General features: G+C 37.6%; 1 protein-coding gene across 1 annotated transcript; it reads left to right on the forward strand.

Moving 5' to 3' along the window:
- Positions 1-9,761: 9,761 nt before the first annotated feature.
- LOC137024454 (microtubule cross-linking factor 3) lies at positions 9,762-22,221 on the forward strand. Its single transcript, XM_067392010.1, has 7 exons — positions 9,762-9,781; positions 12,398-13,121; positions 15,295-15,519; positions 15,726-15,884; positions 17,587-17,655; positions 18,460-19,647; positions 22,111-22,221. Exons 2-7 carry the CDS (start codon positions 12,447-12,449, stop codon positions 22,219-22,221), a joined length of 2,427 nt encoding a protein of 808 aa, XP_067248111.1. The 5' UTR covers positions 9,762-9,781; positions 12,398-12,446.
- The last annotated feature ends 1,343 nt before the right edge of the window (positions 22,222-23,564 follow it).

Below are 23,564 nucleotides of genomic sequence, written 5' to 3' on the forward strand. Positions count from 1 at the left end.
ATCGGAGGAGAGGGAAGCAGACACGGCCAGACCTCCGTTCACGAGAGACCGCGCTGAAAGATTGATCAGCTCAGATCAATCCCGAATTGTTACGACCAAACAGTATGGCCACTTTCTGCTGCAGAGAGGGAGAAATATGAGCCTAGATGTAGAGAGACTGAACAATATGATATCTTTCCATATCGCCCTCTTTAAGTTTAGTAAATTATTCTATGTATTTGCCTTTTTTACATCGCTGTTCTAATGCCAGAAAAGACCCGTGTCTCATCAGTGTACAACGATTATACGAAAGACTCGACAATATCAGATGGGTTTTTCATCATTTGTTGAAGTGGGGTCCAAAAGTTCTGCTATTTTGCAACACAAAATGTTTCTGCGCTGTATTATCAGCACGATCTGATCTAGATCCTGACGTTGATGTTCTCCAGCATGATTTGAGATGATCCAAAGAGCTTCAGTGGAAGAAGAAAACCGCTCATTTGATTAGTCACATAGAAATAGTGCATATTTCTTCTTCATTTTACAGACTTTTGGACCCCACTTGATATCATTTATTTGTAAAACATATTCTTGTGTTTGTTTCTTTGAAAGTTTTGTATTTCATGTAAGTTGTGTGTTGTTTAGCCATTGGCAGGATATATTACCAACAGCACTGTTCTTTCAAACAGATCATGTGGCACTGCGTATTTCATCTTCTTTCAAAATTAGGGATGCAACTTACCAAGGCCATTGACTGATGATATACAGTAGTGGGCAAAAGTGATGTCCGGCCTTGGAAAATTGACATCTTCACCCTTTATTCAAATATTGTTAAAAATGCGTTCAAGTTTTTGTAAGCATATTGAGTAGTTGTGCTCTGAGTCAGTTGTTTTATTTGTGATGATAACGCAATGAATCATGCCAAATTGTGCCGACATAATTTTTGGCCAGCCAGGCTGGCATACGAAGAAATTATGAACATGCAAAAACAAGAGAGCCAATGGAATATTAATAACTGAATATGTATGATTTTTCCTGTGAGCTTTTTGTTTTTCTATGCATTTTTTTTTGCATTGTAAAATAGCAACTGTAGCTGTAGTTGTAGACGTTTTTTTTTTTTTGCCAAATAATTTTGTCAGATAAATATCTTAACAAAATTTAGTGTTTTGTTCATCCTTCATATATATTTTTATAAATATATAAAATATTTTCCTCATATTTTGATGGTTCAATTGGACTTGTAGGGTCATTAAAAACAAATATCCCTTCTGGACATCACTTTTAACCACTACTATATCATATATATATATATATATATATATATATATATATATATATATATATATATATATATATATATAAATTTGTGTTGTCTGTTGTCTTAAAGGGTTAGTTCACCCAAAAATGAAAATTCTGTCATTTATTACTTACCCTCATGTCGTTCCACACCCGTAAGACCTTCGTTCATCTTCAGAACACAAATTAAGATATTTTAGTTGATATTTTAGGGAGCAATGACACTTCCTCATTCAAGATCCACAAAGGTACTAAAAACATATTTAAATCAGTTCATGTGAGTACAGTGGCTCAATATTTATAAAGCGACAAGAATATTTTTGGAGCGCCAAAAAAACAAAATAACGACTTATTTAGTGATGGCCGATTTCAAAACACTGCTTCAGGAAGCATCGGAGTGTTTTTAATCAGCGTATCAAATCATGATTCAGATCGCGTCTCAAACTGCCAACGGCTGAAATCACGTGACTGTGGCGCTCCGAACAGCAGATTCGACTCACTGATTCATTTGTGCTCCGAATCTTCCTGAAGCAGTGTTTTGAAATCGGCCATCACTAAATATGTCGTTATTTTGTTTGTTTTTTTGGCGCTCCAAAAATATTCTCGTCGCTTTATAATATTAATTTTGAACCACTGTACTCACATTACTGATTTAAATATGTTTTTAGTACCTTTATGGATCTTGAGAGAGGAAGTGTCATTGCTCCCTATGGCATGAGGGTAAGTAATAAATTCATTTTTGGGTGAACAAACCCTTTAAAAACAGTGTTCACAATCAAATCTCTCATCTAGAAATGAAATCACACATTGTAACATCTAACATGAATGATAAATACAAGTTGCAATACAGTGCTTTTGTGGCCTGGCATAGAAAATAATCTACTGACTGAAAAGGATAAAATATCTGCTTCCATTATCAGCCGTTTCAGACCAATAACGATCATTTAAAACCTTGTATTGGCACAGACTGAAATCATGCATCCTTATGAATATTTTTTGATATCACAGGGTTATCATCAAACATCTCACAATATAAGATAGCTTTTAGTTTTCATTGGAAAATAACATCACATAAACTGAAAATGGGATTGGGAAATATGTTTGTAGCTGCAATATTGCATTGTGCGTAAATAAAGTCTTGAGCTCCCTGTCATTAGTTTTGAATAGTTCCTAAAATATATATCATTTGTTTTGTCTTGAATTTTTTATAATGTTGTATATTCGGTGCAATTTTGTACATTGTGCTTTTGAAGACGCAATGATCATCAACTACTCATTTTCTTTTCAAATGACAGATATACATTGCTGTATATAATAATAAAATAAATGGCAATGCATAGTCATTGTTATCTGACGTTTCATTTCCCAAAAGCCTCTCTCTCACTCGTGATCAGGAAATAAGTGGCTGGCATGACATTTCAAACAGCACCCTGCTGTGTAACATCTTGTAATTAACATTTTACTGTTCTTTTGTGTAGATGTTGTTATTATGACTGCTTATTATTTAAGAGACTACATGGAATGTGTTCTTATAAGAAAAAAAATGGACACTTTATATTAAGTGTCTAACATTTAGGCTAATCATCTGATGCAATGCACTTATTGTGCACATACGTTTTTAAATGATATGTGTACTTGCATTATATTTAAATAAATACCTGCATGTAATTACAGCTGCAATTAATTTATGTAATTGCATCTATAATTATATGGTTGACTCTTCTCTTACACCTATATCACCAAACCTGTCCCTAACCTTAGGTCTACCCATATTCCACCTCAAAATTGTTTTTTATTATTAATGTGTAGTAACCTACTTAAAGACCCCTAATATAAAGTGGGACAAAATAATTTGTCACTATTTAAAGAACTATTTAAAGTTGGTATTAAACGGAAGTTGCGATCAATGGCTTCTCGAACAAGAGCAAATGTAGGGCGGGGCTTTGTCCATAAGGAATTGATTGGATGGTTGTGGTTTGCTATTGGTGGATCTCATGTGAGTGACAGGTTGCTCCGCTCTCGCGCCAATAAACACATCATTAAATAAGAGATGTCGCTGAAAGAGGGAAGATATTTTGATTGCCTATTATACGATTATAATAAATAAGCAACAGCAATATTCCAATATTCCAAAAAAAACAAAAAAACAACAAGAATTGTCGATTTCATGGTGACTTTAAGTGACCTACAAAAAACTGACAGTATTATTACAATTTATTATTATTTATTTTTTTTACAAATGAAAAAAACAAAACAAAACATAAAAATTAACCAAAGATCAGTGTGTTTTTTTGTATCTTTTCTGATTTTTGGCTGCATTCAATAATATGTGATGTTTTTCTTTTCTTTTCCCAGTGGAGACCTCTTCTGTTCAGCCGCAGTAGCACCAGCGGCCTCTCCTCTCCATCTGTTCTGTTTCCGGTGCGATTTCCAGAGACACACCAGTGGATGAGCTGCTGCTCCGCCCCCTCAGTCATTCACAGACCACCAGGGTCTCAGAGGACCAATCAGAGCGCTGCCTCTCCTCCTCCTCTTCCTCAGCAAAGACAAAGGTTTCCATGGTAACGGTACACACCTGTTTTAAATGCAGACTTGTCTCTCTGACTGATGGGATTCACCATCTGCTACTCTAACGTCATGTATTCCTAATAATTATTTTTTTGATGCAATGCATTAATAATACACATTTTGTTTCAGCTGTTATCAAAAAATGGAAGTATCACAGTAAAAATTCTAGTATTAATGAGTCTTTCCTTGAAAGTAGTGCCATTAAAGTCATTGATGAAATGTATACTTCTTGTATTAAATACTGTATAGACTATACAACAATTCTATATAAAAACAATAGTGGATTTAACATCAAAATTAAATGTTAAAATGTATGTTTTTAATGTAACCTTATCCCTTTAAATGCTTTGGTCAGTTCAAGAATAATTTATGCAATTGTATATTGGTTATTTGAAAGAATTAAAAATGCTGTTTCATCTCTATCCATGTATTATTCAACAGGTCGAGGTTGATACGGGATTTATAAAGTGATTAGTAATATGTTCTGGCATTTATTTACACTTAAAGACTGAAGATTCTTTGTCTGAAAGAATCTTCCCCCCCTCTTCCAAAAATCCACCCATTTCATAAAATGACTCTGATGAAAAATGGCTTACTGTAGGAAAGCAAACCAAACATTTCTGTGTAACAATTCTTGTCAAGTATAAAGTCTCTCTCTCCAAACTCAATAAGAAGTGGTTCCTCATGTGACCTAGGAAGGAGACAGGCTTCCTCTTTTCTGTTGAAAGGGTTCTTCCCTACGGCAGGACGCAGCGGCTTGAACTCTTCGCTCTGATTCTCCACGGATGCCACAGTAATGTAATCCTCTTCCTGCCTGTCGGACGCTGAAAGGATCTTTTTTATTACTCCTATCAGAAAGGCGAAGTTCAGCCAGTCACAAATACAGTAAGCCTGAACAAAAACACTAAACTACTAAAGAATGAAGAAAATAAGGGAGAATAAAAGCCCACAGAGATACACCGTGTACACCATAAAAGTACACTACTGTTCAAAAGTTTGGGTTCAGTAAGATTTTTAATAAATAAATGCTATTCTTTTGAACTGTTTGTTTTGATCTTGTGTATATAAGCTCTTCAGTTCCTTCAGTTCATTGTCTGGTGTTGATTGTATGTAGACACACTCTTTCGTTGTGTTTTACCTGTGTGGATTACCTGAGTTATCTTTGTTTAAATAAATTAAACTATTATTTTGACCTTCTTCATCAACATTCTTCATCTTCGGATGCATAACGTGACAGAACACCAGATCCGGGATTATAGATATCTCATCTGTGTTTATTATCCTGCCCATGAGAACCTACCTGTAGCAATGTTAAAGGCTCAGGGAAGAAGAAGGTGGGAACCAGCGAACGCTCAACATAAACTTTAATCCCAAAAATACACAAAACAAAAGTAAAGCGGCAGCCCCTCACGGACAACTGCTGCATATAAACATAAAAAACAATAAAAGTCCAGGCCTGGTACTCTCTCATTTTGCCCATTTTATCCTTCTGGAGTTCCTCCGTGAGACTTGAGGCCAGTGTAGTGTGCAGGTGACATTCATTAGCACTTGCACCACCGGTCTTGCTCCGTTCCCACGGCTCTCAGCCCCGCCCTACTTGCAACAGTACCTATATTGGAATATTCATTTCGTTTTTGCCAGCTCGCCCAGCAAACTGCATTTGATGATGAGACTTTGACATCTCTGTATTAGATTTGGGTGAAATATCACAGCCCTCTTGACCTACAGACATGAAAGAGGGTACTTGGAGAGATGCTGTCCTCAGATGTCTGCAGTGAGCCCCAAATTGATGACTCACGGCCATCACATCGCAGAATCCAGAGGCCAGCCAGACATAACACCAAGCCAGTGTCTACAATGAGGACAGAGCCAACCATCGCCCCAGAGCCCGAGCCCCACTGAGTCTGACCAGATGTGTGATCCGGCACCACCGTGCATCGCCGTGGGATGTTTAGTGGAGTTCGAGAATATAGAGGAAGACCCCGCTTACAGTCCTGCCGCTGAGGGTGAGCTAAGACTAGACTCTATGGAATATAATTATTAGGAGGATTTGGAAATGGATGTTTTGCTGAATCTCCCATCCCCGCTGGTCCCACCCATCTCTAAGTCTTCTGTGTTTTCATTGCTGCAGGTCCTGCCAAGAACAAAGCCTGTTTCGTCACCCAGTACCAAGTCTGTGTCATCTTCGCTGATCCCACCCAGCCTCCCTCTGTCATCCTGTCTGTCACCCTCACCTCCTCCCTTCAGCCTCTAGACTTCTCCTCTAACGCCACTCAGTTGTGTGGATCTGCCTTGGTCCCTATGTGTCCAGCTCCACCCAGTCAAGTGGATCCCAGCTTCTGAGCCCATCAGTCTATGCCTTGGCTCCTCCCTCCCTCGGCTCCACTAGATACCATCGTCCTTACGGCTCCACGGGGCTCTCTCGTCCCTCCGGCTCCACCTTGGTCAGACATCACCTTGCCTGCTCCACGGACTTATGGGACTTTAGACTTTAGCTTCGTCCTTCCAGCCGTTCGGCTCCAGTGGGCTCTTCCTTCCCTCTGGCTCCGCTTTGGTTCTCAGTCCCACTGGCTCCGCTTCATCTGGCACCCTCGGACACTTGTCACAGTGGCTCCGCCTTAGTCTCTTAAAGGCCCTTTCACACTGCGCTATGAAACCCATTTGTTTCAATGGCTTGCGCTGCACGAGGACTGCGTCGACCAAAGCGCAGACACAGCGGAGCACAGCTTGCAGGCACGCCGCGGTCAAAGTTCAAAATAGTTCAACTTTTGCCGCTGCGCTCTGTGACGATTACCCCTATACCCCCTGCTATAGCAACGGGGCAACCAAACAATCGGAAAGCAAAATGGATGAACATCTATTTACTGTGTTGGAATTTCCAGAGCTATACAATACAAGTTTGCTGGTTGTATAGAAACATCGGGAGACATGAAGACATGACAGACACTGTCAAGAGCTGCTCTTTCTTCTTCACACAAGCAGGGCTATTGCTATTGCTCACTTCTTAGCACGGGACATATACTTTTCTGCTGACCGAAAGGTGGAACAACAATCAAATGACTAGATGTATAGAACTCCTGATACAAGTTTGAAAAACAAATCGCTTTGTATCTGAAGAGCTGCGCTGAACCCATCGGCGAGCGCAGCACATACCACGTCCTGTGTGAAAAGGCCTTCAGACATCTGTGTTGTTTAGTCCCATCAGCTCTCTGTCTTCATCCTGGCAAAAACAAACCAGACAATGAACTGAAGAGCTTATATACACAAGATAACAAACAGAATACAAACAGGTGTGATCTAATTAATGAATAGCCATAGTAAAAAACTAGTGGCGGGATACTGAGAACAAAAGGAAACTAACTAGATAACTGAGAGAAACAAGAACTACATTACAAAAACATACCCTGTGTGAGTTCTTGTATTTATTTGGTGATAACATGCAAGAATGCAACTGTTCCCAAATATCCACATGCAAACGTGACATTGATTATTATACAACAGGTCAACAAACAAAACGTGCATTTTTAACACAGTACTGTCAGTATTTACTCTATTTTGCTACGAAATAATAGCTCCAACCAAAGAAACATCAGAACTGCTGCCACAGCAGAATTGTTTCGTGAAAATTCTGCTGCTTTGAAAAAATCGTGAGAGTCAATCATTCAATGACTCCACTTTTAGACATGCACTGGTGAACTTTCCTAAACACTTCCCCTCTGGAATTTTGTGTTCCACTTCATGGAGTGGACGAGGGAAATTTATATGGACAAACCCTCGTCCCCTTGATTTTGACAGAGGGAGTGAGTCTACTCCGATGTACACTTCAAGCAGCTTTATATCCCACAATTCAACTTGATTGTGACGTCACAGCAGATCGCGCTTAACTGAAGTGTATGATAAATTATTTTGAATCAAATAATAGTGTATAATATATTAATTATGTTGAGATTAAATCACATAATACTTGTAGCTACCTTATGTTCAGTCAAAGTTTATACTATTGATTTTATTTTCCGTTTGTGTAATTTTATTTTTCTCCATCAGCTCATATACTTATAGGATTTTATAAATTTTCTCTAACAACTTATATGCATATAGAATGGTGCATTAAACAAATTAATAAGTACAAAAGGGGTTTAAATAATAAATCATCCATAGTAAATTCCAAGTGATCAAGGCTTAGTGAGTTCCATTTAAACCTCATGCACGAGTTCTGCCAGTAGTGGGCGCTCATGCAACGTAAGCAATGACGCACACATGTGAGTCCACATGTCGGACGGAAGTTAGTGAGTGAAGGGCATAATAATTTGGAGTGGAACACAGCCCTAGTTGCTTTGTTACTGAATGATTGAATGACTCAATGACTTCCTTAATTAAGACTTACCGCCACCTACTGGCGGTTTTAGTTTAATATTTAAAAGTATTGCTTCCTTTTACCATCATTGTATATTTCTCTATTGAACTTTTTTTTTTTTTTAAACCTGGTTTAAATAAATTAAACTATTAATTTGACCTTCTTCGTCAACCTTCTTCATCTTCGGACCCTTAACATGAACCCATAAACTAGAAAACAGTAAACTTTTGAACAGTAATGTACATAAAAACCATGGTGTTTCTATGCAGATGATGACATTGTGTTTGGTTGCTCCAGCTGGTTTCTTACTGGTCCAAGTCAAAAGAATCCACCCCCATGTCTCTTTGATATTAGTCACTCAGTCAATCAATGGGATTTTTATATGTTTTATTGTCCACCAGGTGGATGATGGATGATGATTTATACAATGAAGTTTAAAACTCAAGGCTAGGGGTTTGTTTCAATCCATATGGATGATTTATGCTCAAATTAAATAAGCAAGTCTGTCATATTACACTTGATCATTGTAGATCTCCAGCTGCCATTACACTGAATAGATTCATCTCTGATGTGTTCTTCTAATGGCAGCAATTAGAGACCGTTCCTTACGTTACCCAGCTGCTACACGGCCCTGTCGTTCAGCTACCAGCTGGCCAGAGAGATCACATGTGACCATCCCCCTTCCCGCAACAGCACACTCACTTTATTACAAACCTCAATTAACGCATCTTGTATGGAACAAATGCACTGACCGTAATGCTCTTTGCTAGTGCATCATGTAAACAATGAGTCAAAGGCAAAAAGTGGTAACCACACATTTTGTCAAAATTGAAAATCAGGTCTTATGATCTGTCCTGTGATGGGTTTGACTCCACTGTGTTCAGATTCAGAGAAATTCATTTCAAACGCATCAAAATTCAATCAAACAATTAGAAGCCTTTGTAGGGCAGTATGACTGGGCAAGAAAGGAAGACAGCAGACATGACTGATGCCAGTGTGTGTGTGTGTGTGTGATGGAGTCCCAGATGGTGTGTGTGACTGCAGATGCACTGGGGTGGAGCCCAAATTATTGATCATGTCAGTCTGGAAGAGGAGAGAACATAACATAAATATTAATCAGGAAATGTTTTTAGGAAGTTACTCGATATTTAAAAATCAAGATTTTATGCTGTAAAGATTTTTATGTTGCAATTGCAACAATGTAATTGTATGCTTTACCATTTTAAGGTAAACAAACAAGATAGATTTCCTGTGTTGGATAAATTGAAATATACCACAATTATTTGATTATTAGGCCTATTTAATTATTTTTTGAAACATTACGTTTACTTTTTTAAGGTAAACAGATAGATAGATAGATAGATAGATAGATAGATAGATAGATAGATAGATAGATAGATAGATAGATAGATAGATAGATAGATAGATAGATAGATAGAACGTCTCTGTCTGATGCTCAAGTCTCCGCCCAGCGGTGACGTCACCTCATGAATATTGATCCATTTTAATGGTGTTTTTACGACGCTGTACACTGCCATTATTTTTTGCCTGCGCCATGAAGATGAGAAGATGAGATGTTAAAAGGTAAGAATTGTGTTCATTTGTTATTATGGGATGTTTAAGTATGTTGTCTTTGCGTCTGGTGCTCGGCAGGTTACAAAGAAAGGCTTAAACGATTCATTCACCTTGGAAAGGTTATAAGAAAATATCTCATCGCAACGTCAATATTAAAAACCCAATCAGTAAAAGAATGACAAAAATCAAGTCTCGGTTTACATGAACACGACCCTGTAGAATCTAAGGTGAAAATTTGAACGATATGAATGTAAACGAGCTTGGTGCTTTAGCAGTGTCTCTGCATTTAATTAATGATGCTTCTCATTTACATCTGAATCTCAGCTGCTGGCACATGATCGATGTCCTTATTATTTTGTAATTCATTTTATATTCCCGTCCATATGAGTCGTCATGATATCACTCGGGCCCATATGGAAAATACTCGGTACAGTGAATGAAATAGGCTATTTTATCAAAAAAGAAAGGGTACCTCAATTATTTTAAACCTACCTCAAATAATAGTGTGTTCTAATATTATCAGAGACTTGCTGTAAAGGTTTACTTGCATAAGAATAGGCCTATCTGCTATCCGAGCCTTACCATCATCACAACATCTGATCTGCCACATCCTCTGACTTCAGACAAATCAATCAAATGGACACCCTTGTTATTCGAGTCAGAAACATTGCTCAGTTACAGTAGCTATAAAGGGTTAGATCATGTAGAAATAGATCATTAAAGTAACAATTGTTTGTTACACCATCTTGCAGTGTAATTTCTCCATTAATGGCCAACATATTCTGGGATGCTGCTGGAAAATATGCTCTGGATTAGTTCAACCAAAAATGAAAATTCTGTCATTAATTACTCACCCTCATGTCGTTTCACACCCGTAAGACCTTCGTTAACGAATACAAGATATTTTTGATGAAATCCGATGGCTCAGTGTGGCCTGCATCGCCAGCAATATAATTAAAGGTGCCCTAGAACCATTTTTAACAAGATGTAATATAAGTATAAGGTGTACCCTGAACGTGTCTGTGAAGTTTCAGCTCAAAATACCCCATATATATATTTTTTTTAACTGCCTATTTTGAGCCATAATTATATATGCATCGATTCAGTGCGCGGCCCCTTTAAACCGCGTGCTCCCCCACCCCTGAGCTCTCGACTGCCTTAACCAGCATAAACAAAGTTCACACAGCTAATATAACCCTCAAAATGTATCTTTACAAAGTGTTCATGATTCATGTTGCATTCATGCATCGATTCCTGTAAGTATAGTATTTATTTGGATGTTTACATTTGATTCTGAATGAGTTTGAGGCTGTGCTCTGTGGCTAATGGGCTAAAGTTAACATTACACACTGTTGGAGAGATTTATAGAGAATGAAGTTGTGTTTATGAATTATACAGACTGCAAGTGTTTAAAAATGAAAATAACGACAGTCTTGTCTCTGTGAATACAGTAAGAAACTATGGTAACTTTAACCACATTTAACAGTACATTAGCAACATGCTAACGAAACATTTAGAAAGACAATTTACAAATATCACTAAAAATATCATGGATCATGTCAGTTATTATTGCTCTATCTGCCATTTTTCGCTTTTGTTCTCGCTTGCTTACCTAGTCTGATGATTCAGCTGTGCACAGATCCAGACGTTTTGCCCTTGTGTAATGCTTTCAATGCCCAGAAAGTAACTAAATATATATTTAAAACAGTTCATGTGACTACAGTGGTTCAACCTTAATGTGAATAATGAGAATACTTTTGTGCGCCAAAAAAACAAAAACAAAAACAAGATAGCGACTTTATTCAACAGTATCTAGTGATGGGCGATTTCAAAACACACTGCTTCATGAAGTTTCGAAGCTTTACGAATCTTGTGTTTCAAATCAGTGGTTCGGAGCGTGTATCAAACGTGATTGGAGTAAACAAGGCTTTGTTACATCATAACAAAGTGTTTCGAAATTTCATTGGTTCACCACTGGAGGGTGTGACTTTGGCAGTTTGATACACGCTCCGAACCACTGATTTGAAACAAATGATTTGTAAAGCTCGGAAGCTTCATGAAGCAGTGTTTTGAAATCACCCATCACTAGATATTGTTGAATAAAGATGTTATTTTGTTTTTTGGTGCACAAAAAGTATTCTCGTTGCTTTATAACATTAAGGTTGAACCGCTGTAGACACATGAACTGTTTTAAATATGTTTTTAGCTTTGTGGGCGTTTTAAAGTGTTAATTATCTTGCTGTCAATGGAGGCATCGGATTTCATCAAAAATATCTTAATTTGTGTTCTAAAGATTAACAAAGGTCTTACAGGTGTGGAACGACATGAGGGTGAGTAATAAATGACAATTTTCATTTTTGGGTGAACTAATCCTTTAAAGCTGGTTTCTACCTGGTCTAAGCTGGAGGCTGGTAGACCAGTAAAAACAGTTGCCAGCTGGTCAAGATGGTTTTTGAGCTTTTACACGCTTTAAAGGCTTCTGGATCTATGAAAAGGGATGGTACTCTCTTTATTTTTTAAGAGAGTAGGTCTACCATTGCAATAAAATTCCATTATGATCTACACGCGACTACATGCCCATTTTAATAGCCTAATTATAGCACTGAAGCTGTTTCCCCCTCACAGCTGCAGGATAAGATGGATCTTGCACACATGAACTCGCGCAGATGACAGAATGGACTCTGTGGAAAGCAGCAGCATGAAGCAGCAGCAGCAGCGCGCGTCCTCGCCAGCCAGATTCAAAGACTCGCCGTCAAAAGCGGCTTCCAAAAGCGCGTCTGCCAAAGCCGCCGCGTCGAAGCCAGGCGGTAAAAGCAGCCGCAGTAACTCTCCAGTCACTGTCCACACCGGCAAAGACAGACACCCGGGCAAAGGCGCGGCCGCTGTCCACGCCTCCGGTGCTGAAAGCCCGACTCTGAGAAGGGCGGAGAAGAACAAGAGCATCGAGGAGCGCAGCAGTTCCTCTGAGGAACCCTACGCCGCCGACGAATCGCTTTTGGGAGCCGATGCTGCTCGGGTGGTGTCCGATCAGCCGAGCTCTACGAAATCCTCTCAGGGCAAAAGAGACAACGCGAGAGCTGATGGAGGCAAGCAGACGGCCAAGAGTGCGGTAGGATGTGGCCCGGGCTTCTGGAGGGAGGGATGCTTGCAGTCTGAACTCATACAGTTTCACATGAACAAAAGCTTGAAGAAAGAAAGCGGCATGGCAACGAAGACCTCGAGCTCGCCGGTGACGGAGCCGCAGCTGCCGCACGCGGAGCCGAACCGGCCCTCGGAGGACTTACCTCCGCCAAACCAGGAGCTACAGGAGGAGATCGAGAGATTAGAGGAGGAGAACGATTACCTTAAGGTAGGATGAGATAAAACTGATTGTGCTTTTGTTGGTGGTGTTTTAAATGCGAGTGGAAATATGCTTCTATATTAAAAACTAATAATAGCTAATAAATGCATGTGGTACACGACTGTTGTAATGAACTTAATTTCATTTTTGAATTAATTTAGATATTTTCTTTTGCATCACATAAGACCTTCTTGAGAACAAAGACAAAATCTTTTTAAGTAGTTTGGCATAATATTTTATTTATTATTTCTTTAGTAAATGGTAATTTATTGGATTTTTTTTTAAATTATTTGATTAATTTGAAGTATTTGAAGAAAATATTATTAATAATTGAAAAATGTTTGTCCACCAACTCAAAGTATGATGTAACCATCATACTTTGTGGTATCATTGTGAGTAGAAAACAATCAAATCTCTTAAAATATCAGATAAATTGACCTTTTTTATGATAATATGGATGGTAGATTAGTTCATATTGGTGTAACTACAAGAAGAATTTATGACATATATTCCCCAGTAGGCCTACATGATTAGAAAAAAAACGTTACCTTCAGCTAACTTCTGCTCAAAGTACAATAAAGTTGTTTTTTTGTTTTTTTTACTAGTGCTGTCAAACGATTAATCGCGATTAATGGCATCCAAAATAAAAGTTTGTGTTTACATAATATATGTTTGTGTATTGTGGAATTTTATGTTGTATATATAAATACACTCACATGCATGTATATATTTAACAAAAATATATTATATTTATATATAAAACATTTATATATATATAATATAAATTATATATAAATATAAATATTTATACAACATTTGGTTCTGGTTCTTGAATCTGATTGGCTGAGAGGTCTTTCCAGCCATGCATATTCTACCAGTATCGCCATAGGAACTGTTTCACCTTGTGAATCACTCTGCTGTCAGCATTCTCACAGCGAGTGTCATGGCGGACGAGCAAACCCACCGTATTTTTATAGATAGTAATGTTATTTTGTAACGGAATGTAGTTTTAAGTGTTCTTTAGCCATATATAGTTGTTTAGACCTCAGATTAGACGTTTTCCGAGATGTGAGCTCCAGGCCGTCAGCGACCGTTCAGCGCTTATGTATCCGCAGAGAACTGCTTCATCTCGGCCAGACCTTCAGGAATTTGCCGCTGGCTCTTGTGTAGATAGTGTTTAAACATGAGGTATAATTTGTTTTTGGTATTTCAAACGGGCAGTCTTTGGTCTTGTTACTTTATTATTTGTTCCAGAGCAAATAGATTTGGCTTAAGGGTTATATTAAGTTTCATAACTTTATATTTACATTGAAATTAAATCCTGTACTAACTAGAGCGCTGCTTTTGTACATTTGACTGAACTGTTTGTTAGTGTTTATTTCCTATTTTACTTCTTATACTGTTATAATGGCTATTATTGTTGATTTAAATATTATTGTTCAATAAATAATATTATATATAAATAACATGACATTTTTTTTGGTATTATGAAAGAGTGTTAGTGATTTTGACTTCAGTGAAAGTTACATTAATACGGAATTACATGGCGGCAAAGATGGTCTTTATGAGTGAGTCAGTCAGTTTTTTGTACATAAATAACATATATCTCTTAAATCTATACATTCATTTGTGTGTATTCATATATACATATTAACTACACACATTACTCACACATATATTATACAAACTCAGACTTTTATTTTGTATGCGATTAATCGCGATTATTCGTTTGACAGCCCTACACTCGTGCCATCGAACTGTTGTATAAATGCAATATCCCACTCGTAGCTGTGCGGTATGGCTCTATATCAGCACGGCTGTGATTACCATATCACATGGCTATTTCTTAAATATTTACATGTATGTGTGTTTTAATTAATATACACAGTACGCACACATATATTATGTAAACACAAACTTTTGCCATTAATCGTTTGACAGCCTTATTTGAAACCTAAATAAATGAAAAGATTGTTTTCAACAATCGTATTATTTCCAACAACTTGACTGTTGGCGTATGAATTTTAAACTAGATTTTTTAAAAGATCACTCACCTTAGATATTTTCTTTTGTCACTAACCCACAAAAAAAAAAAAAAAAAAAAAAAAAAAAAAAAAAACCCACACAAAAATGATATTTCGCTCTTTTAATATGACTTTGACATGAACTTGTGATTTATTAGCATGAAATTGAAGAAATGCGAGCAGAGATGGATGAAATGAGGGACACGTTCTACGAGGAAGACGCCTGTCAGTTGCAGGACATGCGGCGTGAGCTCGAGAGAGCCCATAAGAACTGCCGAATCCTTCAGTATCGCCTGCGAAAGGCGGAGAGGAAGCGAATGCGATATGCAGAAACAGGTGAAATTGACGGGGAGCTGCTGAGGAGCCTGGAGCAAGACCTAAAGGTAGAGGAAAATCCTAAAGACAAACTATGATGCCTGTAAACAAATCAATGCACAGGTCAGATATGATATTATTCACTTTGCTGCCAGCATACCTTTTCACTGTACTGTCAAAAAAGTCAAAAATACTGAACCACAAAACAACACCGAATGAGAGAAGTGTCAGTAACGAGACAACGACATCCCTAAAATGTTCTTTCCTCTACCAGGTGGCCAAGGATGTGTCTGTCCGACTGCACAATGAACTCGAGAATGTGGAGGAGAAACGAACGAAAACAGACGAAGAGAATGAAAGACTGAGGGAACAGCTGATTGAAGTTGAGGTGACAAAGCAGGCTTTACAAAATGAGCTGGAAAAGACCAAAGAGGTGAGAGTATACAGATGTCAAACTAAACTGAGCCATTTTAACTAACCAGTATAATAAACTATATATAACTATAAGATTTCTCATCTCTCCATACACGTTTGAAATATGCACAGACACATTTTTTCAAAGCATCATATGTTTTGAGAATACAGATATTTACTGAAAAAACACTGAAAAAAAAAAAATGATACTTTGGACCTACTTAAAATACTCTAATTTGTTACAGACAAATGTATTACTTTCACTCAAATTATATTTATGGTTTGGTTTAGACCTTAAAGTTGATTTTATATGAATCTGAAATATTTCTTTTCCCCAAGACAAAAACATTCAAACGAAGTAAAAAGATTATTTAAAGACCATACCATACTTAATATATTTTCTTTAGGCATAAGCAAAAATGTTACTTAATGTAGGTCAATATAATAGTCTTTATTTCACCACAAGGAAAACCTAAATTAGCTATAATACGACAGCAGCATTTTCACTTAAGATAAAACAAAAACATTTTTTACTTTCTATAAATAAAGGCAACTTCAAAAGACCTTAATTTATAGAGTGATGCAGGTGTGATGCCACTGCTTCCCTCAAGATTTTCTTAAGGGTTTTTATAATGGGAGTTTTCAATTTGAAGTAAAATAAGCTCTGTGGTAAAAATGCACTCTAAAAAATGCTGGATTAAAAACAACCCAAGTTGGGTTGAAAATGGACAAACCCAGTGAATGGGTTGTTTTAACCCAGCGGTTGGGTTAAATGTTTGCCCAACCTGCTGGGTAGTTTATTTAACTCAACTATTGTTTATAAATTACTATATTGCTTGCTTAAAATGAACCCCAAAGTATGTTGGAAATTAACATTTATTAATGAGTTTAATGAATAATAATTAAACAATAAACATTTATTAAATTGCTTATTAATAAATGTTCACCTTTTGATTATTGTTGTTGCCTCTAGTAATTATGTGTCTGATTTTTAATTTCCAACCTACTTTGGGTTCATTTTAAGCCAGCCATATAGTCATTTTTAAACAATATTGGCTTAAATAAAACTGCCCAGCAGGTTGGGCAAACCATTTTCACCCAACTTTTGACTGTTTTTAACCCAGCATTTTTGAGAGTGTAACTTGATGACATTTTGTTCTACACTCACACCCGAAACATTCTTATTTAGCATTCTTATTAGATACATGCATTTTTTTTTTTTTTTAAATAAACAAAACTGCTTCAAAATTTCGATATGGGTGTGAGTAATTTTACTCATAAATTGAAAACCCCCATTATAAAAATCTATTGGAAAATCTTGAGGGAACCAGTGGCGAATTAGTCTTTAGGGTTTTGAAATCACACATGCATCACTCTATTGTAATGTTTTTGTTTGTTTGTTTTTTTTTTTTATCATATTTTCTGTTATATGCTTAAAAAAAAACATCAGAAAAATTATAAAACCACAGAAATTTCTGCAGCCAGTAAAGTTGGCGAGTATGTGTTCTGCACATCAACACTCTGGTGTCAAGCGAAAATACTGTATAAATAAAATAGTTTATTGTATTAACAAAACCATGATTTTTGATTAGACCAATATAAAAATGCACTTGAACTAAATGACACAGTCGTTTCACTTTTTTAAAGTGTAAATAATGAAGTTCCATCATGTTTATTCCAATACACTGCAAATTCTGAACATGTGAAAATATCTCTATCAGCTTTCTCTAAAACGAAGAGGAAAAGATGTACAGAAATCAGAGAAGAGGACTCCACAAACCCCAACAGAGGTAAGAGACATTCAAATGTTGTTTGCATCAGGAGTATAGCAGCTTTTGTAAGAGTAGAGATTTCTAACAAAACAAAACACCGGTCAAGAATTAGAAATCTAAAACAAGAAATTGTAAAGAGAAATGTTGGAGGATTTTGATATAAGAGAAGAGGAGCTTGAGTTTGTTGCCCAGCAATATTTGTTTAAACCACGAGAGGTGTCTAAGTTTATGATACTCCTACATCCTGAGTCATACATCGCGTCAGAGGATTACTCATTTGCCGTAAAATGAATTGCGCATTATGTATATGGTCATTCGCCAGAAGCTACAATAGATATTTGAATTTATAAAGTTTTAAATATGGATATTTTTCTCACAAAAACGCATCGCTTCAATTCAAAAGGTCTTTATTTTTTTGCTTTAAAATGTGGCCCCCCATTCACAATCATTGTAAAGCTTTGAGGACTAAGGATATTTTTAAATATATTTCTGATTATGTTCGCCTATAAGAATATAGTCATATACACCTATGATGGCTTGAGGTGGAGTAAAGCTTGGTGTAATTTTCATTTTTGGGTGAACTATCCTTTTGATAGAGTGATGCTAAAATGTTTTTTTTTTTTTTATTTGAATAAAACCTTAATTTAGATTTTGCCATTTGTATAAATATGGCAAATATGTCATCAAAAAATTTTCATTAGCCAAGCAGACTTTTCAGAGTCCAGCCTTCCTGTGCCCATTGATTTACACCAACAGCATCAATGCATTAACAAACTGACAGCAACTTCGACACCATTTTCCAAACTATATTTTCTTCCATAGGAGGAAAATGAAGATCTAAAATGCCAGTTGGCCTTCATCAAGGAGGAGGCTATCTTAATGCGGAAGAAAATGGCTAAAATAGACAAAGAGAAGGACCGTTTAGAGCAGGAGCTCCAGAAGTACCGCTCCTTTTATGGTGATGTAGACAGTCCTCTCCCCAAAGGCGAGGCTGGAGGTCCCCCCACCACCCGAGAGTCCGAACTGAAGCTCCGTCTGCGGCTGGTGGAAGAAGAAGCCAATATTTTAGGTCGCAAAATCGTGGAGCTGGAAGTAGAGAACCGTGGGCTAAAGGCAGAGTTGGATGACATGCGCGGGGATGAGCTGGCTGGTGGGACGACAGACCCGTCGTCCAGAGAGCAGAGCGAGGCGCTGTCTGAACTCCGGCAACAACTGCAGTTGGTGGAGGACGAGGCTGAACTTCTGCGCCGTAACTTGGCTGACGTGGAAGAGCAGAACAAGAAAATGACCAGCGAGCTCAACAAGCTCAAATACAAGGCAGGGTCACATGAGGGCTCACGCTACAACAGCGGGGCGGTCGATGCCGCAAAGTTTGAAGCTCTCCAGGAAGAGCTGAAGGCCGCCAGGCTGCAGATCAACGAACTGAGCGGGAAGGTAATGCAGCTGCAGTATGAAAACCGTGTGCTGCTGTCCAACATGCAACGCTACGATCTGGCGTCCCACCTGGGCATCCGCGGCAGCCCGAGGGACAGCGACGCAGAGAGCGACTGTGGCCGCAGGGAAAGCGACGATGACTGCTCTCGGCTCCCTCCGCATCGCAAACGTGAGGGTCCCGTCGGTGGCGAAAGTGACTCAGAGGAGGTCCGCAACATCCGGTGCCTCACTCCTACTCGCTCCCTCTACACCCCAGAGGGACGTTTTTTATCGAGAAGCTTCAAGGACCGCCAGCAGATGATTGATATCCGTATGGAGGCAGAGAGATTGAGCAGGACCATAGATAGACTCATTGCTGACACCAGCACCATCATTGCAGAAGCTCGTGTTTACGTGACCAACGGTGAGCTGTTTGGAAGAATGGATGATGATGATGAGGGCGGACGAATACGAGAGCACGAGCTACTTTACCGCATCAATGCTCAGATGAAAGCTTTCAGGAAGGAGCTGCAGAACTTCATCGACCGCCTAGAAGTCCCAAAACCAGAGGATAGAGAAACTGAAGAACCTCTGTCAGTAAGTACAAGTGATTTTACAAGACTTACACAAGCCTGGTTAAAGTGCCCCTGTTATGCTTTTTTAAGGACATTACCTTTCATGTAGTGTGGAATATAGTTGTTTGTGAATGTAAAAGGTCTGCAAAGTTTCAAAGATCAAAGTGCACAAGACTGTAAATGGAGTTATTGTCTCCCAAAAGAAAGAACCGATTCTGAACTGCCTGAAACGAGTCTTCAGTAATTCCAGTCTTGCTTCCTGCGCAAACCTATACATAGGTTTGTAACAACTTTGTATAATGCCAGCCTATTGTCAAGGATGGGTGAAGGGATGAGGTGGGGACTCAAGAATGCAGATATGGGCTTTTTATCAATCAAAAATAAAACGAAACAAACAAAAAAATACCCCGTGGGGGAGAACATGACCGGCTGGACTAGGCAAGGCAGGACAAGGCAGGGAACAACAGGGAGCAGGTAAACATGATGCACATCCGAGAATGATCATTTGACGATGAACTTTGTTAAAAAAAAACATAATTTCAAGAGACTTGCCTCTGCTCCATGACAGTTTTCCGGCATCCCTCCACCACTCCATCTCTTCACTTCTAACTATCCCAACTTGGGATGGGGGAGTACTCTTGGTTCAGGTCAAATTCCGAGGTCGGAGCACTCCCCTCGGACAGCACACCAAATATGCATAACCTTTACTCTGTTTAATTATATGTAAGTGTGAATTCGTGAACTGGCTAGAGGTGGACTTTTTCTCATCCTTCTTCGGCGGGAGGTTGTTGGAGAAATGGAGGTTTCACTGTCTGATGGAGGAAGGGTTAGAACCATGTGAGGGGGCACTATTGCCGCAGTGCTGGTTTTTGAGTCCTTTATCCCTTCACCCGTCCTTGACAGAAGAGCATATGGCCCAGGCAAACTCGAAACTGCACACTCACAAAACTAAACCAGAGTGCATGAGAATGAGCGAATGCTTATCCCTTGCACTCATAACAGAAGATAAACTCATGGAGCATGAATGTCCGAACCCCAACACAGAACCGAAACCAAACTAGATCGAAGTGCCAGGATCACTTCAAACACAAAACAACTTGTATAGACGGGAGAGCGTACAGCCAAACGAACTCAGAACTGCACGCTCACAATGATGAGACAGTAGGAGTGTCAGGGCTCTGTCACCAAACAAGAATAAACCAGACCGAAGTGACAAAACCCTGACACCAATGGTCTTCATTGACTGCCTGTGAACAATGCTTACTTTTTGTACACTGTAGTTGAAGCCGAGGCCTGGAAGGGTTTGGTTTGTGTTGTAGACATGTTGAGAAGAGGCAAATGTTTCCTGCGAAGGCAAATTCACATTGCATGCACTTCCAAAGGAAGAGGACTCGCACTGGAATTGATACAAGTGCTGAGGAAGATCCAAAGCTGAAATTAAGATATAGCAATGGGCATTTGGTTTCCGACACGTGATGTAAGCTGTCAACCAATCACAACAGACTAGGCCAGCTGACCAATCAGAGCAGAGTAGGCTCTTGGAAAGAGGAGTTTAGAGAGACTGAATTCTTTATTGAACCGCTTCAGACACTGAGAAATGAGAAAACTGAGAAAACTAAAGTGTTTTTTGATCTTAAATGCATGCAAACCTATTGTAGGAGACCTCCAAAACAAAACTAGGAACCTTGACAATAGCATAATGGGGCACTTTAAAGGAAACGTTTAGCTAAAATGAACATTCAATCATCTTCATGTCATTCTGACCCTGTATGCCTTTTTTTCACCAAACAAGACATTTTGAAGAATCTTACAAGATCTGTCAAGCTCCAAAAAGGACAAAAACACCATAAAGCATGATCAAATTAGCCCAGATGACTTATATTCATGAAGACATTTTGTGTGATGAAGATACTACATTTTATGTTGTTTATATACAATGGTAAAATTTCTCATCCTGCCATATTTCTCAAATCAAATATAGCACAAGTTTTGACCTCAGTGACATTTTGTTATCAGATGAATTATGTTTGAAGACGTTACTGATTTCAAACTTGAGGTGATGTGACAAAATGTCTCATGTTTGATGTGACAGCTATGGTAAGGAGCAGGATTTTTAGAGAATAATGATTTCATTTTTGTCCTGTTTGTCACACAGTGAGAAAATGGCATAAAGATTCTTCAAATTTTAAATAAATAAATGCATACATACAGTACATATTTACAATAACAGCAATAAATATTTACAATAACTGCTCTAAAGGTTTTGGAACAATGATGGGTAAATAATGAAAAAAAAAAGTCTCTCTCTCTCTCTCTCTCTATATATATATATAATTTTTTTTTTGAATGGATGATTGTGATTTTCACTTTTTTCCCCCTCAATAATCTTGTTCATATGTAATGAATATTGCAATTTTCTGCCTCTCTTTAGACTCACTGTTCCTCTCTTTCTTATATTTCCTTTTCCATTTTGATATCAACCCAGATGTTTCAACCTATTATTTTGCTTATTCTCATTCTTGTTTTATTCTCATCTTTATCGTATGCCACTATTTTCAAACTAGTCTTTCTTTTCACTCTTTTCTTTGTTCTGTAATCTTCATTTCTTTTATTTATAGTTTTGTTACTTTTATGTACAGTTTTGTTACTTTCTATCTTTTCTTTTTGTTCTGTTTTCTTAGTTTATCATATTGATTTTGGACATTTCATCAAGGTTACACACGGTACAGGAAGCAATGATCATTTCAGGCACAGACTGCAGTCACTCAACCAAACACAAGCGTCCACTCACAATCAGCGATGAAAGATGAGCTGCTTCACTGTTTGTAAAGTCAGTTTATTTGGTGAGTATTATTTCATTACCTTATTACATTTGATATAGTTTAAATTATATGTATTAGCATTGTGTCCTGATTATCTGAATATTTATATAGAACATGAAAGCTTTCATTTTTGGACTGTTAAAGATGTTAAAACATGATACATTAGTAAAAAAAAAATGTTTTGTCAGTGCTTTGCAGCATGTTTATTCTCATCGAGAATCATTTCCCCTGTTTTCTCAAGAACCCTCAGTTGGCCTTATGGTTCTTTGGAGATTAAAAAAGTTGTTGATGTTACATTATATGTGATAAGTGTCCTGGTTCTAAGTATCATCTTTTAATAGATGACAAAGGGAACCCTATTTCTGAATCTCCAGTGCATTTTTTTAAAGAACATGTAACTATTTTGGCATCAGGCTGTAAAACACATTTGAAATGTGATGTATATTTATGTTTGTTTTCCCTTACAAAATAGAAGTATACTTCAAGTTCACTTTATTAAGTATACTTAAGTAATGTTCAAGTATATTTTAAGTATACTTTATGTGGTAATTATACTAATATCAATGTACTAGTACTTGTAAGTGTACTATTTCAATACTGCTTGGGACTAAATTGGCCCACTTTTAGTATATACAAATGATACATTTAAAGGGATAGTTTACCCAAAAATTTAAATTCTGTCATAATTTACTTACAACCAAGTTGTTACAAATCTGTATAATTTTTTTTTTTTGTTCTGTTGAAAACAAAGGAAGATATTTTGAAAAAAGTTTGTAACCAGGCTGCTTTGGGACTCCAGACCCCAGTCTGAGTTCCCCAGACCTGTTCAGTTTAACACATTCTTCAAAATATCTACTTTTGTGTTCAACAGAACAAAGAAATTCATACAGGTTTGGAACAACCTGAGGGATAGTAAATGATGACAGAATTTTTATTTTTAAGTGAACTATCCTTTTAAGTGTATTATAAATGTAACAGTAGTAAACTTTCAGTACACAACTGTTTCTCATTTGTACTGAATCTGTACTACAAGTGAACTTATAAGTAAACTAGTAGTTTACTATTTTAATACTTGTAGCAATTTTTTTAGTATATGAAAGTACACTTTGAAGTATAC

This window comes from Chanodichthys erythropterus, chromosome 2, assembly GCF_024489055.1.
Source record: "Chanodichthys erythropterus isolate Z2021 chromosome 2, ASM2448905v1, whole genome shotgun sequence".
NCBI lineage: Eukaryota > Metazoa > Chordata > Actinopteri > Cypriniformes > Xenocyprididae > Chanodichthys > Chanodichthys erythropterus.